The 17,256-nt window shown below is 38.9% G+C and overlaps 1 protein-coding gene across 1 annotated transcript in view; it reads left to right on the top strand.

The window, feature by feature from the left end:
- NELL2 (neural EGFL like 2) overlaps positions 1-17,256 on the top strand; it is a 326,760-nt gene that overhangs the window by 45,818 nt on the left and 263,686 nt on the right. Inside the window, exon 4 of the mRNA XM_044227205.1 lies at positions 6,927-7,077. Within this exon, the coding sequence (XP_044083140.1) occupies positions 6,927-7,077 (151 nt within the window). The remainder of the gene's footprint in view (positions 1-6,926; positions 7,078-17,256) is intronic.

The following is a 17,256-nucleotide window of genomic DNA, read 5'->3' as shown; positions in this document are numbered from 1 at the left end:
ACTCTGCCCACCATTCCCACAGTGGGAGTCATTTTCTGGGAAGCATTGGTGAGAGCATTGTATTGTGGTGACCATGTCGATTGGTATAACTTGAGTGAATCCAGTTAAGGCTTCTGTATAAATTTGAGTTTTTTGCCAGCAGATGGAGAGATCTGTGTCCTGCGCCTGCCCAAGGCAAGCCTTGTAAGTAAGTTCCCTTGCTTATTAAACCTGCCCCCTCCCAATCTGGAGTGGCCTGCCTCTTTTGTCTCTCCTTGCCCTCTGGGTCTGGGGCCCGTTTCAGATATCACTGGGGAAGCTCCTGAAGTTTCAAACCAGCAAGTTTCTAATAGAGTAAATTCATAGAAATGAGCTCTGATTTTGAGCCACGTGTGGCGAAGATTGCAAGGGTCTGGGCTTCTCTGTGCCTCTCTTTCCTCATCTGTAATTTCTGTTACTGCAGAGCAATAATCCCATTTATTCAAAGTTGCTCTGAGGCTTAAATGAGATTGTTCATATTTAAGGACTTTGCAAACTACATATATAGTGTTAATCAAATTTTAGTGGCTTTGAAAATCGTAACTGTTACTTTGCCTTGAAAGTTTGCACTGTAAAGGCATGGATATTTTGAAGGGAGAGTAAGAGCAATGGACAGGAACTAGTTCTGACTTCATATATTTCTACCTGAATTTGGAAGATAACAGCCTTTCATAGTTAGAGACTGAAAAAAAAAAAAAAGTCATTTGGTGAGTTTTGGCACGTTCTAAGTCAACCTTCTTAGGCCTGAGATTAGACTGTTTTTATAATTGAATTTGCACATGGTATTTGTATTCATCTGGTTGTGTGTGGGAAAATCAATTTAGGTTTTAATATAGTGCAGATGGGGCAGAGACCTGTCGGTGGCAGAGACTCATTTGGTTCATGATGGCTGTTGTAGTCATGTGGTTTAAGTGTGAAAGAAGAAAATAATTCTTCCCAATTTCTTAGTTATTGGTTGGTGGACAAATCCCTTCTCCTTTACTAACACACCAAAAATACTTAAAGAAGCACCAGCCCGACTCTCCTTTTCAGTGAGCACTCGTGTTTGCTACCACATACATGCTTCCATTAATTTCCAGTCTATTTTTGAAATAAACCAGTCTCTCTCTCCCTCTTTCTTTCCTTCACTACAGTGTATATGGGGCTACATAACATAATGCTTAAATTCCTAAAAATTGTGACTACATTCATTTGGGAACCCATCACTCCATCCTGGTAGCCTCCTGACTAAAAATGAATATTTTGATGGGATCGCTTCAGAACCTCTTCATTACTTATCGATAACTGCTTGAAAAAGCCACGAGTTTTTGGTTGTTGTTGTTTTTTTTTTTTTTAAGAGTTTTTTTAGGCTCTGCACATAATAAAATTGGAAAATGTTGAAACAAAGTTTTGTTTTAAACTCAAGTGATTCTGCAATTAAGAAGCCCTAATCCGGCATGGGTGTGTTGATTAGTTTTTTCCTTTCCTTTTTTTGAAGATTTTATTTATTTATTTGTCAGAGTGAGAGAGAGAGAGCATGAGCAGGGAGAGGGGCAGAAGGAGAAGCAGACACCTTGCTGAGCAAGGAGCCCCACATGGGACTGGATCCTAGGACCCTGAGATCATGCCCTGAGCTGAAGGCAGATGCTTAACTCCCTGAACCATCCAGGCATCCTGTTGCTCAGTTTTTCTATGGGGTTTTATAGCAGTGTTTAAAGGCCACTCTTATCAGCTTGTTTTTCTCTGAAGAGGCAATTTGAAATGATCTCTGTCAGACTTTCATTGAAAAGAAATTCGGTTTACATTGATTTTTGTCCATAAATGAATGATCATTCATTGTTCTGTAGAAATAGAGAGTGGTAGACAGGATTTTATCTTAAGAATAATTTGATTGCCAAAAACTTTTATGCCTGTTTCCAAATGTGGAAACTGATATTTTATGGCTGAGTTTGGGATACTTAGAATGAAAAAAAGCTTTCTTTTGTCGCCACAACGGTATCATGGCTGTGGGTAGTTTTAGCAAATTCCACAGTCTCACTGCTTGAAAAAGTAATAATGGTAAGTATCCTAATCCTAATAGCCAACACATGGTGTTTACTACATGCCAAGCATAGCTAATAATCTGCATAGCTGGCATTGAAACCTCATTCTTCTGGGTTCAGAGTGTGTTCTGCCAGCTACCACTCTTTATTTCTCTATGTTTGGTTCCTAACAGGAGGCCTTGTTGAGAAATTGCTTCATATATATCTGTATTAAATTATTAATTCTGAAAGCTGAAATGATAAAAATGAAGTAAAATTAATTATCACATGAAGGGTTTCTTTGACTTGATTTTGTGGTGGAGACTAGAATTGGGTCTATAGTAATAATTGTGGGAACTCAGAAGTCTCTCTGAACACTGTATAATCCTTGAGATGAAAATAGAAGGCAGGAATGTTAATTTTACAAATTGAGAAACAGAAATGCAAATGAGGAAAGTGACCTTTCTTAAAATCACTACTAAGCTAGTCGCTTACGGAACTAAAAATGTTGTCTTATGTAATTACTTTTTTTCTGGATTATTTTCTATGTTGGAGCTCTCTTATTTGCATTTCTGTTTGTGAGTGGCAGTTGAGCTTGGATAAAGGATGCCGCGTTCAGGAGCAGTGTGATTTAGTGGAGAGAACACTGGACCAGAAATTATCATCCTCATCAAACTTCTGGCATGCCAGGTGCCTTTGGGTGAATCACAGGGTTATTCCTTGGTTAGTTTCATTTACTGAAAAAGGAAGTAGTAATGGTTGTCCCTTGTCAAGTTTCCAAGGCTTTATGACAACCAAAATGAAATGTGGGTTCAAAGGGAAAAATAGATCATTATACATTTTTGAAGGATACATGTTGTAAAGTAGCGGATGTGCAGCATTATATATGTGTATATATATTAGGTTATATATATTGTTGCTACTCTGTGTTAGATTTAGTTTTTTCATGGTTCATCCTTTTGTCCTCTCATTCTTGTGATTTCTATGATTTTAGATACTATATTCTGATGACTTCTAAATCTATATTGCCAACCTTGATCTCTCTCATGAGGTCAAGTTCTATGGTGCCGCCTTCACAGAGAACACTCCTACCTGTGTGTCCCATCGCACTTCAGAATGACCATTGCCAAAACTGATAGCCCATCTGGGTACCATCATGCTCCCACTGCATTTCCTTTCATCTGGTCTCTCAAGCTAGAAACGTTAGATTTGATTAGCTTCAGTTTTCTCTTTCTTTTGCCTTTGCATGTGTTTTTATTAGTGACCAAATTCTTTAGATTCTGTTTTCTAAAAATCTCTGGAATTCTACTCCTGTTTATTCCGATGCTCCTCATAGAATTCAGGCCCCCATCAAGTCCTTCCTGGACTCAGGCATAATGAATTTATGAAAAGCATGTTTTTAAGAGCAACAATAGATTTAAATAATACTAAGGTGAGGTGAGGGTGGGTAAGAGATGGTGTTATGTTGACAGCTGAAAGTATGATGCAGTCATGATTTATACTTCCTAGAAGTGCTCTCTCTGTCACAATCAAGTAATCTTCAGCTGTGTCTTGGGCCCCTGGGCTGGAGGTGCCAGGAGAGGAGACCATCTTGAGGTCACAGTAAGTCAGGTGAGGTTTTCTCCCTTCCATTGCCTTCCATATTGTCCCGCCCCATAACACAGGTGGGAAGTTCATGCAAGTCTGTTTGTAAATCTCTGTGTAAAGAATTTGGTTAATTGAGATAGAGGGGGGGGGGGAAACCAACGACAGTCCAATATTATTTCTTCTATCACTGTAGTATGAACTGAATGGGACTTCTGCTGGCATGTTTGTGTTGGAGGTTTCCCTCCTTCTTACAAGTCACCTACCCTCATTGAGGGGGCAAAATAGGGAGGATAATGGGCTGGGAGTAGAGCTTGAAGAGATGATTTGGTTTGGGAAAGGTAGTTTAGGGATGTCAAAATGTGATGTTTCAAATTTGTGAAATCTAACAGAAGAGTCTATGATCATCCGAGTTGAGAGTTTCTCATGAGTTTTCCCTATGTTCAGCTTTTTACTTTCTTCAAATAACTTTTTGTATGGCCATCAGAGAAATTTTTCCAAAATTGAGATTGATCCATTTTTTAAAAAATGTTTCTTCACCTATCAAGTTTCCTTCACTGTGTTTTCAACCATGGTGCCTTACATTTTTATTAATGATACTCAAATGTAATCTACTCTTTTAGATCCTTCTTCCTTTCATCTTAAGTTCAATCTTTTTATATATCATTTCATCTAAAACAAAACAGAGAAAGCTCGCAAAAATAATACAATCTCTCAGCTCTCCCCAAAAATCTGACTCCAAAAGCAGTGGAAAATAATATGGAGATTAGTGATGGTTTTCTGTGCATACCAAATGACAAAACTGCTATAAACCCTCCGTAAACATCTCTTTTCTAAAAGTTCACTTGTAAGGCAGTTGTGGCCCAGTTCTAAACTCTTTTTCTCCCCATGGATGAGCTCAAGCTCTCCGGGCCACATCTTTGGATCTCTCTGTGTGTCTGATCTTCATTTCTCTATTCAGTGTAGTCCTTTCTCTGCTTCTCTCATTTGCATCCCCATCTATTATCCTGTTCAGCCAGACAAAGGATGCCGCTCAAACTCTACCTGCCTGAAAAGGGGGGAAGCACAATAAATATTTATAATTTAATTTTAATTTGCTTTTATCTATCAAATTAAGATGAAGTGATGAAGTTTGTGAATGTTTTACTTGTGTATAAATTGGAGTGGATTAAAAGTTGACACTAGATGAATTATTCTCACAGAATTACATTTTGTTATGTGTCCTTGAGTAGGTGGAACATTTTGGAGCTAGGAAGAATTGTATGGAATCCCCTCCATAGCCAGTCTTATCCCTGATGGAACTTGGGGAGAAACTATTGTGTTGACTATGGCAGAAATTGTAGATTACTGTTATGCTTTGGAGCTGTGAATATTGATTGGAGCTGAGGAAGTTTCTTTTTTGAAACAAGAAATTTCTTTTTCCCAAAACTTTGAAAAGATTTCCTGGGTGTGACTTCAGTGCCCTGGATTAGGCTCATTCCTGAATCAGTGGCTGTGGATGGGGTTTGGTGTTGCTCTGACTGGTGTAGAGGGAAGTCTTGTGTTGAGAGTGGGGCAGGACCATTTTTCAATGGTAAATATCATTTTTCTGTGGTAAATAAGAGGGTTTCTTTTGTTTTGTACTATTTGGGGTTTTTTGTTTGTTTGTTTGTGTTTTGTCTTTTTTTTTTTAGCAAGGGTGTAAATTGATGATGGTGACAGAAATCACAGGTACATTGGCACGCAAGGTCCTGCCTATCCAGCTTTACTATTCAGGCCCATCCCGCAATGGCTGCTAGTCACTGTTTCAGCCTCGTCATGCCCTTTTACACCTGTCTGCTTTTTCACACGCTATTCCTGTGACTGGAATGCTTTTCTCTCTCTTTTCTACTGGTCGACTCCTGATCAAATGCCATCTGTCTTCTGAGATCCTTCCCTCCACATGATGTTGGCTATTTTTCCCCTCTGTGATCTGTTCACACTTTGTTCCTACCTGTATGACAGCACTTCTTTCACTGTACTGGGATTATGCATCCCTTCCTCTATTTTATGGGTATTTTGAGGACTTTTCCATGTCTGTCCACTCCTGGTGATGGACACAGATCACAGATGGATACATCTTTATTCCATAAATTTGTGAGGCTAGAAAGGTATGAAACTTTGGATTAATCCTATAATCTGTTTCATCGAAGTTGTGGTTCTCAGTAAGATTTCTGCTACACTGCTGCTGAGGGAATGCTTGGAAATGTGTGGGTTGTCATAATGACTGGAGTCAGGTGTCACGGCATTTACTGGACCCGGACCAAGGGGGTTAAATGTTCTGCAACATATGGGACAGTTTTGCATAAAGAGGGATTGTTCTTTCTAAATGCTGGTAGTTTTTCCATTGAGAACTGCTTAACCTAGTAGTTACCTAGACTGCCTAGTCTAAAGTGAGTATAGTTACTTACTCTACCTAGTCTAAAGCATAGAAACGAGGAGGATGGTTTGATAACAACGGAAACTTTTTCTGGCTCCCATCAACTCTTTGCATATACTATGAATAGGAGAGCCTTCTGCTCAGTTAGCAGATGGCTTGAATGATAGGTTTTTTCCTACCCACTAAATCCATTTCTATCTGTATTGCCCCCATACCCTCTGGGTCCTGAGGTGGAGTGCAAGACTAAATGAGGTAGAAGTGTAGGGTCCAAGTTTCTGCTCTTCCAGGGCTTACCTTCCTTGACTAGGCTTTCTCGGAGTCTGGAGAGAGGGACATTGGAATGAAGTTCTATGTATTTCTTTCAACAATATAGTAAAACAATTTGATCTTAATGTTTCATCCACTGCACAGAAGGCTGAGAGTGACTAATTTCAATGATCTTTTAAAAAATCTATTTATAGCATGCCTTCTGGCTAAAGACATCAATGTGGAAGGTGACACATAGATTTAAATCCCGTTTTCTGTCATGAGGTGTCAGAAAAGCTAAATGGCTCTATCATGGTCTTTTAGGTCCTATTCTAGGAAGTACATCTTTTTGCTCATGGTTGACACTGACATGGTTGTGGTATCCAGGATAAAATATGTCAGGAGAAAACTTGGGAGCACACTTCTTCAAACAGGCTTCTTTGATTCTTTGCCTCAAAGGGGACATTTTTGAAAAAAAGATTCCTGGAACAAAAGTTTAATAATTGGTTGACTGTCTGGTGTTCTATTAACTATGTAGCATTTAAGTCTTGTTTAAAGAGTCTGAAACTTAGTATATCAGTTGTTACTTGATAATGTTTTTTTGAAAGATGTTGCATGGAAAAGATACTTTGTAAAAGCAAATTTTAGTCTATTTAGTGTATCTTTCCTTTTTTTTTTAGATACTCCCAGAAGTATAAAGGCTTCCACCGCTACAGCTGAGCAGTTTTTTCAGAAGCTGAGAAATAAACATGAATTTACTGTTTTGGTGACTCTAAAACAGACCCACTTAAATTCTGGAGTTATTCTCTCCATTCACCACTTGGATCACAGGTGAGTGTGGCTGCTGGGGTTTTCGTGTTTTCGTTATACCTAGTTAAATGAACATATTCAGAAGAAGTAAACAAAAGCAAGATATACTCTACACAAGATTGGTAGGAAACAGCTAGAATAATTTTGCTACATTATGCAAAATCACAAACACCAGTAATTGAGATCAGCTGAGATGCAGACGGAGATGGATGTTGCTAAAAGCACACAAAAATCACCATTCCTAAGACACACTTATTAGTGACTAATTTCCTCATGAAATTTCTTCCTCAGTGTTAAAGACAAACATATTTCTTCTTAATTTGTGAATAGTTAGCCACAAAAATACTATATTCAATTTCTTTAGGAAATTCCCTGGGTCTAGAATTTAATAGTCTTATAGTTTTAGCCATTGTCAGATAACTGCTTTTTTGATGCACCTCTCAGACAGCAGCAGTTACAACCATGTTCTTGGATGTGTATTAAATTAAAATACTATTTAGTATCTCCCAGCTTCGCACATGTGTAGAAGCATGATTAGGAGAGTCTGTGGGAGTAATGGTGAGGGGCAGGGGACGGGAAGGAGGAGAAGAGTCATTCATGACTCTGTGTAAACATAGATTGTTACTGAATAATAGCAAACATCTCCAAATGATTCCTTCCTTTTTTTTTTTTTTAAAGATGTATTTATTTGAGAGAGAGAGCACATGCTCATGCATGCTTGTGAGTGAGTGGGGGAGGGGCAGAGGGTGAGAATCTTCAGGCAGACTTTAAGCTGAGTGTGGAGTCTGATGTGGGGCTCTGTCCCAGGTCCCTGAGATCATGACCTGAACTGAAACCAAGAGTTGGATCCTTAACTGACTGGGCCATCGAGGCATCCCCTAAATGATTCATTTGTGAAAGAATAACTACAGTTCTGATAATGCAAGTTCCTTCATTTTCACGTTTTGAATACCCACTCCATGACTTACTAACTGTGGACCTTGAGCAAGTCACATAGCCTTTCTGTAATACAGTTTTCTCAGTTGTGAAATGGGAATAGTGATAGCCTATTTCATAGCTTGTGGTGAAGATTAAAGAGTTTATATATGTCAAGTGTTTAAAATATATAAGAGGTTTTAATGATCCTGTTCAGGTGTGGGCAGAAACCCTCTTTTCTTGGTTTATCTTATCAGAGATGAGGCAACCTAGGTCTTTATAAACCTTTATTAAATACTGGGGCGCCTGGATGGCTCAGTGGGTTAAAGCCTCTGTCTTCGTCTTAGGTCATGTTCCTAGAGTCCTGGGATCCAGCCCTGCATTGGGCTCTCTGCTCAGCAGGGAGCCTGCTTCCCGCTCTCTCTCTGCCTGCCTCTCTGCCTACCTGTGATCTCTGTCTGTCAAATAAATAAATAAAATCTTTAAAAAGAAATAAATAAAAATGAACCTTTATTAAATACTAAAGAGCAAACAGAAGCATGAATGTGTGGAGAACAAAATAGAGCATGCTGATGTAGAGAGCATGGTACCTGATCACACTCTACCTGGATTATTCTATTAAGGCCCTGTCTTGTTCCATCTGTAGCACCAGAGGGTTGGCATAACTTCTTAGGCCCCTCACTTGGGCTTCTTTCCTCCTCTAAGTTCTGGCCTATGATTGAGAGGAGGGTGCCACACTAGAGTTCATTTGGTAATTGGATTAAGACCTTTAAGGCAGAGCAAGAAAGGGAGAGGTGCCATCTTCAAAGGTTCACTCGGGCTTTTCTTCTTGGTTTGTTTCTGGTGCCAGGGATAGGCCTTGTCTTCAAGTAATTGATACCTGATTTCCTTGCTTACAGTGCTTTGATTTTGCCCATCTCACCTGGGCTTTAGGCAACATGATTCACATTTAATAAAGGAACATTGTTCCTTTATAGAGCAGCCTGATTTATTGCTGATTCTTTCTCCTCCTCCTCCTCCTTCTTTTTTTTTTTTAAAGATTTTATTTATTTATTTGACAGAGAGAGATCACAAGTAGGCAGAGAGAGAGGAGGAAGCAGGCTCCCTGCTGAGCAGAGAGCCTGATGCGGGACTCAATCCCAGGACCCTGAGATCATGACCTGAGCCGAAGGCAGCGGCTTAACCCACTGAGCCACCCAGGCGCCCTCCTCCTCCTTCTTTTTAAGATGTATTTATTTGCAAGAGAGAGAGAGAGCATGAGTAAAGGGAGGCACACAGGGAGAGGGAGAGAATCCTTAAGCAGACTCCCCACTGAGCACAGAACCCGACACAGAGCTCCATCCCAGGACCCTAAGATCATGACCTGAGCTGAAATCAAGTTTTGGACACTTCACTGACTGAGCCACCCAGGCTCCTCTAGTGCTGTTTATTTCTGCTTGTGAAAAAAAAAAATTTCTCCTGTATTTTGGACATTAGATTTTTCTGCTGGGTAACTTTTCCCCACATGGAACTCATCCAGCCTCCTTCCAGATGGCATATCCTTATATCCACGATGGCTACTGCAGCCTCCCATCTTACCCCCCTTGTCTTGGAGCTGAGTGGCCAGCGCTGGGTACTCCATCTGCTCCTCTAGACTTAACTGGCAGCATTTCACAAGGTCCACTGCCCTCATCTATATGCGTCCCAGATGGGCAATGTTTTTGTTGGTCCCTGGAGTTGAATATAATGAATAACTGTACAAATGTTTGACCAGCACAGACTTCTTGTAATCTATACACTTTCAATCTAATGCTTACTGAGATGGTTTGAAAATTATTTTTAGCATCTTAAACAGTAAGTATGTGGACCTCTGAAATACCTGCTCATAATCAGGTAGCTTCTTGATGAAAGATCTGAGGAAGAATGACTTGCTCTCAGGTGGATCTTTTTCTTACTCTTCCTGTGAAGTAGATGTGTGAAAACACATGAGAATTTATATTGAGTTATTTCAATGAAAGAGAATATTTGGTTTTTTTTTAATCAATATGGCAATATATTTTCATTGTAGAAAATATGGAAAGCGGACAAGTATAAAGAAATAGAAAAACTACAAATTGTATTACCAAAAGGAAACCAATGTTGACATTCTGTCATATTTTGCTTTAGTCCTTTTGTCTGTGTGTGTAGATATGTCATATTTTATTTAATCAGTCCCTTACTTTGGATATTTAGCTCATTTCCTTTTTTAACTTTAATAAATAACACCATAAGGCATATATTTATACATACATTTTTGTGCTCAACTCTTAGGCTTTCTAGTTATACTTGTTACATTCAATATTAATTCTGTAATTCCTTGTTTTACTTATTCTTTCTTTATATCATCTATGAGTTTGATAACACTTACCTAAAAAGCATATTTGAGATATAGTATGTCTTTCTGTGTTATAAAAAAAATCATTTTGATTTGTAAGGCGCTTTTTATTTGTTTAGTAAGCTGGCAGTTATTAAAGACAGTGTGCATTGGCTGATTCGATCCTCAGCACTGACGAGTGGTTAGGAGTGCAGGTCCAGAGGGGCGCTGCATGCATTCCTGTCCTTGTTCTAACACTCACTGGTCTCGTGACCTTGTGCAAATGACTTACCTCTTCTGTGCCTCAGGGTCATCATCTCTAAGTCCATATAAGGTGCTTGAGAACACTAGAGGAAAAGATGCCACAAAAGTGCCATAATTATACAAAGTCAATACGCCAGTTCCCATTTCACAGATAAGAAATCCAAGCCCAGAGAGCTTAAGTTGTTGGAGGTTCCCAAAACCAAGTGGAGGTAGGGTTTAAACTCAGGTCATGGCACTACAGAGCCAGCATGCTGGATGAGTGTCTGTGGGTGCTTGTTCGACTTGGTTCTTTTCTGCCCCCTTGCTTCACAGCATCACTTAGCTAGTTAGTGACAGAATCTGAACCCACATCCACTTATTCAGACTCTCGAGTGTGGTGTTTTTACCAGTACACTGTGATAGGTCCTAACCTGCCAGCACCCTGACAGATCTTGGTTGTGGGGTGTATGTGTGTGTGTGTGTGTGTGTGAGTGTGTGTGTTCTGGTATTGTTACCTTTCTTCCCTTCATCTTGTTCTGACTCATATTTTTTTTTTTTAAAGATTTTATTTATTTATTTGACAGAGAGATATCACAAGTAGGTAGAGAGGCAGGCAGAGAGAGAGAGAGAGAGAGAGAGGAGGAAGCAGGCTCCCTGCTGAGCAGAGAGCCCATGCGGGACTCGATCCCAGGACCCTGAGATCATGACCCGAGCCGAAGGCAGCGGCTTAACCAACTGAGCCACCCAGGTGCCCCCTGACTCATATTTTTAATTTCACCATTTCCTGAACACTTATTTATTTATTCTCTGCTTTCTTTCACCAAAAATATAAGGTGGTTTATAGAGATATCTGTAGGACAACAAGATAAGAGTAAAGTGAAATATGAAAGTCAGGGCAAAGGAAAAATAGAAACCCAGTTGGATGATTAAGATAATGCAGTTATTCTTGGTTCCAAGACCAGAGATGCTTTTGGACAGGATAGAGTGAGTGTCTTAGAGAAACGAGTTTAGAGGGCTTCACCTCAGTTGGTGACATCATGCTGTAATGCACTTTGGGAAAAGCAAAGCTACAGGGATGTCAGGAACTTGTGTCAAGGTGTGATGGTCTTTGAAACCATACGGCACCCTTGATATTGTGCAGCCAAATTTTCCTACTAATATTCTTATCCCCATAGTGCCTCCAATATGAAACTCTGATAAAAGACCATGACCTTAAGGCAATATTCCATATAAATTGCTTTTCTCAGAGTAATACTGAATTCAGGTTAGACTTCCCTAGTAAATATTCCAATTGTAGCTATTTTGACACTTCAGTGAGAGTTAAATGTTGAGTGAGCAGCAATAGGAATTGAGTTGGAGGAAATACTGACATTTTATGTGAAAATGGAGGAGCCTAACAAGGACACAGCTGAATAGAAGACGCTCATTTCTGCCTGAAGGAGGCAGTTCTCAAGAGCAGGGCCATGCTATTCCTTAGGAAGTAGATGACATATTGCTGAATGGATTCCATAGAATGTGGAAATTTTAAATTATGCTACAAATTTCAAACATTGTATATGTTATTTATAGGAAATTTTGCAAATGAGGAAAATTATTAAGAAGGAAATAAAAATTATCTGTAGTTTTACCACCTGGGAATAGTTTCTACTAATACTTTCAGTTATAAAGGTCTACATGAGGGTAGATGTATAATGTTTAAAAAGTTGAATCCTACTGTACATGATATTTTACAATGTTTTAAAATTAACAAAATATCTTGAGGATTTTCCCATGCCAACAAGTACTCATTTATAATCAAGTTTGTTTTGTTTTTTTTTTAAAGATTTTATTTATTTATATAACAGAGATCACAAGTAGGCAGAAAGGCAGGCGGGGGCAGGGGGAAGCAGGCTCCCTGCTGAGCATAAAGCCCAATGCGGGGCTTGATCCCAGGACCCTGGGACTATTACCTAAGCCGGAGGCTTTAACCCACTGAGCCACCCAGGTGCCCCTATAATCCAGTTTTTAATAACCAAAGATTATCCCATCATTGGATACAAATGATAATCAGATAAATTAAAAAATCCGAAGTGTCCAAAAAGTATTTAATTCTGATCAGTGTAAGTACCTGAGGTATCCACTAAGATAAGCTGGTTTGCAAAATCTGTCTCTGGATAAAGTGAATGAATTTATGTGCTCCACAGATTGGTTAGCTGTATGTACTAGTTAAATGTTGAAGAACGCCTGTCTCAGTGGAGAGTTGATCCTTTAACTGGTGGGGATTAGGAGCAGGTCCAGCTCTCCATAAGGTCCTTCTAGTTCACAGAAGAGCTCTTCCATGCCTTGGGGAAGCTCATTTTCTAGTTGCATTTGGGGTTGATGGGGAGAGTTTGTGATGCTTCATCCAAGCACATGTTCTTACAGGCCAGGTAGGAAACACAAACAAGAACTTGAGTTCTTCCTGTGACTTAGGCTTTTGGGTTAGACCACAGGGTGCCTGCTATAGACCAGTTACTAAGTAAACATTAATATTCTTACCACAGATGATGTGAAACTCCTTCTCTCCTTTATGTCAGTCCCTGATGCCAATCGTATTGCCATCCCGGCTGATTGCCAGGAGAGCCTGGCTACCAGACTGTTCGGGTGCCAAATTAAGTAGGCACAAGTCCCTAAGAAAGAGAAACGGGCATGAATGTCAGCTCCAGCATGGGCAGAGATGAAAAAAAAGTGATGCGTTAATGGCAGGCACTCGGCCAGTCTGCTCATCATCAGTGTGTCACTTCCGTGCTTTCCCTCTTCTTGTCCAAATGCTGCCCATATTTCAGGATTCTGCTTACATCTCCAGAGAGCTTTTCTTGACCTTTCTAGTTTACATGACTTTCTTACTGCATTTGCCTCCAATGCAGTTTTTAAATTTGTGCCACTCTTTCTGGCATTCTGATGTATGACATCTTATATTGTTATTTATGTGCTGCATGTATACTCCTATGTATTAGTTGTATATTGGATACTAAAAATTTCATTTGCTGCCTTTGATCACAATTGTAATAAATATTTATTGAGGACTTTTTAATTTAAGTTTTAATTTTTTTTTTTTTGAATTGGTAATACATCACATGGCTCAAAATATAAAAAAGGCACAGCAGGTTATAGAGAAGAAAAGTCCACCTCTGTCCCTGTCCCCAGCCACCTGCTTTCTATCCCTGGGGGCAACCACTATTATCATTAAAAACATTTTGAAAAAAAGAAGGAGAAGAAGTTGCGGCTCAGCCAATCAGTGGTGTGCTGGTGTTTATTCATACTGGCTTATGGGAGTTGAAACTTTGTGAGTTGTCATTATTATGATAGCTTAAAGTAGGCCACGGTGTGAGTACTTAACAGCTTGGAAATCAGCAAATGCTACAAAGCAGGGACTTTACTTCTGGATGTATTTTAATTTATAAATATTATTTGTTTCAGTCTTTGTTCCATCTTTCTTATACAATGAACAAATATTTTAGAATTATTTCTCTAGAGAACAGAGAGCCAATTGTTGGACATTTACGAACACCACTACCTTAGTCCTGGCATCTAGAGATAACCACCGTTACACTCTGGGATGCAGCTTTCTGGTCTTTTTCCCAGGTGTACATAGTTGTACACCAGTTGTACATAGTTGATAACAAATCCTGATTAGATTTTAAGATTTGTCTTTTTTTTTTTTCTTGCTGTTAAGGATTGTGCATTGTTCTTATAAACCCCATTTCATGTACCATGTTGTCACACAGCATTACATGGTAAATAATTATTTGATGGATGAAGTAATACGTGAAAGATCAAGAGAAAGATCATCATGAGTGCACCAGGAATCATTAGTAACGTCACAAAGTTTTAATCAAGCTAGGGCAAAGGACCTGAAGAATGTTGAAATTGCTATATTGATGCAGGCTGCCTAATCTATTCTGAAATGTCATTAGCTCTAGTGTGAGACTTTCACTAACTGGCAGTCACTGCCTTGAAACGGCTGTAAGTCCCGTTCTTAGAAAATAGCGACACCTGTAATGAGCTATATGGCAACGTCTCAGCCAGTGCATTCAGGCTGGAAGCCTAATCACACAACTTTGTTGGTTTGGACATCTGAGACTAATAGACCCACTCTGGATTCTGGGGTATCTGAAGTGCACAAACGGCAAGATGGAAGTAGGAAGGACAGACATCACAACATCTCAGAACTGGAAGAGGGCTTAAGTCAAACCTTGGTACTAAAATACAGCTTCAAAGTTACATGATTACAAAACTGTGGGGAACCTCATCAGCAGTGTCCCGGTGTGCTGTGAGTAGTCTTACTTGGCCTCCCAGCTGAGACTTCAATGGTGTTTCCAACAGTATTTTTCAAGTAGGGGCTATTATTAAAAATTAGATCACAGACTTTCTGTGAGCACGGTGTAAAAAGCTGGTAGACTCTTCAGCTGTCTCTGTGTGTATTTGGCTAATACCAGTATTAACTGAAACAACAAACCATAATATATGACACTTTATGTCTGAAAGAGTGAAGATGTTCAGGCAGATCAGAGAATTCTCTCATCATTATGGTTTTCTGACTATTCCATTTCAAAAGGGAAAAAATAAAATAGAGAAATAATTCCAAAAGACTGATTCACTTATCTATTTATACAGGAGATTTAGAAGAGAGACATGAAAACAGTAAACACTCACTGAAAAGCAAAGTATATTTATAAGTTAAAATAAACGAAAAAATCTCCCCAAGTTGCAAAATGACTCTGTTCTCTTCCTCCATGTTCTATAAATTTGCTTTCCAAATACATGGGAAGGATTTGTGGCAATAGCTTTGCAAATAAATACAAACTGTCTTGTAGCCTGCCATCATCTTCCATATTAATAAAGTTGAGGTGAAATAAATGAGATTTTTTTTCCTACTCTCTTAGTATTAATTATTATACATTCTGGATGAGTAAGAATGTATTTATGTATGAGGCTGATAAAATGTATCTTCATATTTGTGAGTGCTTGTCATGTAGTAGGTCATTTCTCTTTCTTGACATTACTAAGTAAAAATTAAACTTGCTGGCAATATTTGCTTGGCTTAATGGTTCTGAACTAAAAGATGACTGTTTATCATGGATAAAATTAACAGACTGATATAACAGCTACTACACCCTTTACTTTTTCATTGCACATTGCTTAATAAATAATGTTAAGGTAATAGGACTTATAAGCTAAAATTTCAAACCCCAAGTTCTTCATAATTCACAAAAACTTCATATTCTATTCTCTTAAAGTATGTTTATCATTATTTATATCTCAGATAAAATTGCATCTTAATGTGTATTTTGACACCCCCCCCCCACTTTATTAGAAAAGCTGCAGTGTATATTCTGAGGTGGTTAAGCATGCATATGTCATTACCAAGTAGGCATGGTGAATTGCTCATCAAAGAAACAATTAAAGTTAAGACAGCAAGCAAATGGGATTTCTCATAGTTTGTGTGTACCAAATTTATACATAGATAAAGTGATGAAAGCAAGTACACATTTTAATATAGAGAGGTTATTTCATGGAGCACAGATCTCTCTTTCGTACTGAAGAACTGAGGCCCCGTTTTCCTTCCTGTACTGGTGCCACTCTTGCTGCAGGACCAAGGAGTGAATCAGTTCTGCTGCTGCCTCCCCCCCCCATATCCACTCCCATCACACATTTTGGGTATTTACCTCCTCAGACAGAGATGCAGAGGACCGGCCGTATTTGTAGTCCTCCATCCTATTTGACCGTGTTCAGGTATCAGGCCCCAAATATCGTAGACAAACACAAGACCCTTCTGCCATATCCATCTCGTAGCCTCTTTGCATCTACTCTTTACTCCAGATGTGTGACTACCAGTGACTTGGCTATTGTGTAGGCAACTGTTTCTGAGGGTCAAGCCTCGCATGTTTGAGGAAATCAACCTGGTGTTCCTGCTTGAATATTTTCGTGCTTCCCCTTTCTACATTGCCATGTTACTTCTTTTTGTGTGATAGTAAAGGTTAATTGTTCATTAGAAATAATTGGCCCATGTAGCTATTAATGATCAGTTTGCTACTTATTTATTTATTATTTATTTTTTTTCTGGCATTAAAAGAGAATACTTCTAATGATGAAAAGATTTTTCTAAATATTTCCTCAGGAATGGAAAGTTTGAGAATTATTTTAGTTCTTGTTTTTTTTTCTTTGATCAACACTTGTGACTTCATTTTTTCCCTTCCTACCATTTTTGAAGATGCTGACATGTCAAAAATTTAGGGCATAGTAGCTTTCCCCCATTGCCTTTAGGTCAGATAGTCTTTTTTTTTTTTTTTAAGATTTTTTATTTATGTATTTGACTTGAGATCACAAGTAGGCAGAGAGGCAGGCAGAGAGAGAGGAGGAAGCAGGCTCCCCGTGGAGCAGAGAACCCGATGCAGGACTCAATCCCAGGACTCTGAGACCATGACCTGAGCCAAAGGCAAAGGTTTTAACCCACTGAGCCACCCAGCCTCCCTCAGATAGTCTTTTTTATTAAATATGTATTTTTTTCATGGTATCCTTTTCATCTAATGCTTGAAGCCATCTAAAATTTATTTTAGGTGAAAACAATGAAGCTCTAAACATTTTTTTAAACAGATAACTATTTCAACATCTTTTAACTCTTTCCCCTCCCTTCAACCGCAGCTCCTTCATCATAAATGCAATCTTATACTGATATTAAAAATCAGGGG

The sequence above is a fragment of the Neovison vison genome, chromosome 12, assembly GCF_020171115.1.
Source record: "Neovison vison isolate M4711 chromosome 12, ASM_NN_V1, whole genome shotgun sequence".
Classification (NCBI taxonomy): Eukaryota; Metazoa; Chordata; class Mammalia; order Carnivora; family Mustelidae; genus Neogale; species Neogale vison.
Note: the sequence above shows the minus strand (reverse complement) of the source record. Positions and strands in the feature narration are given on the sequence as shown.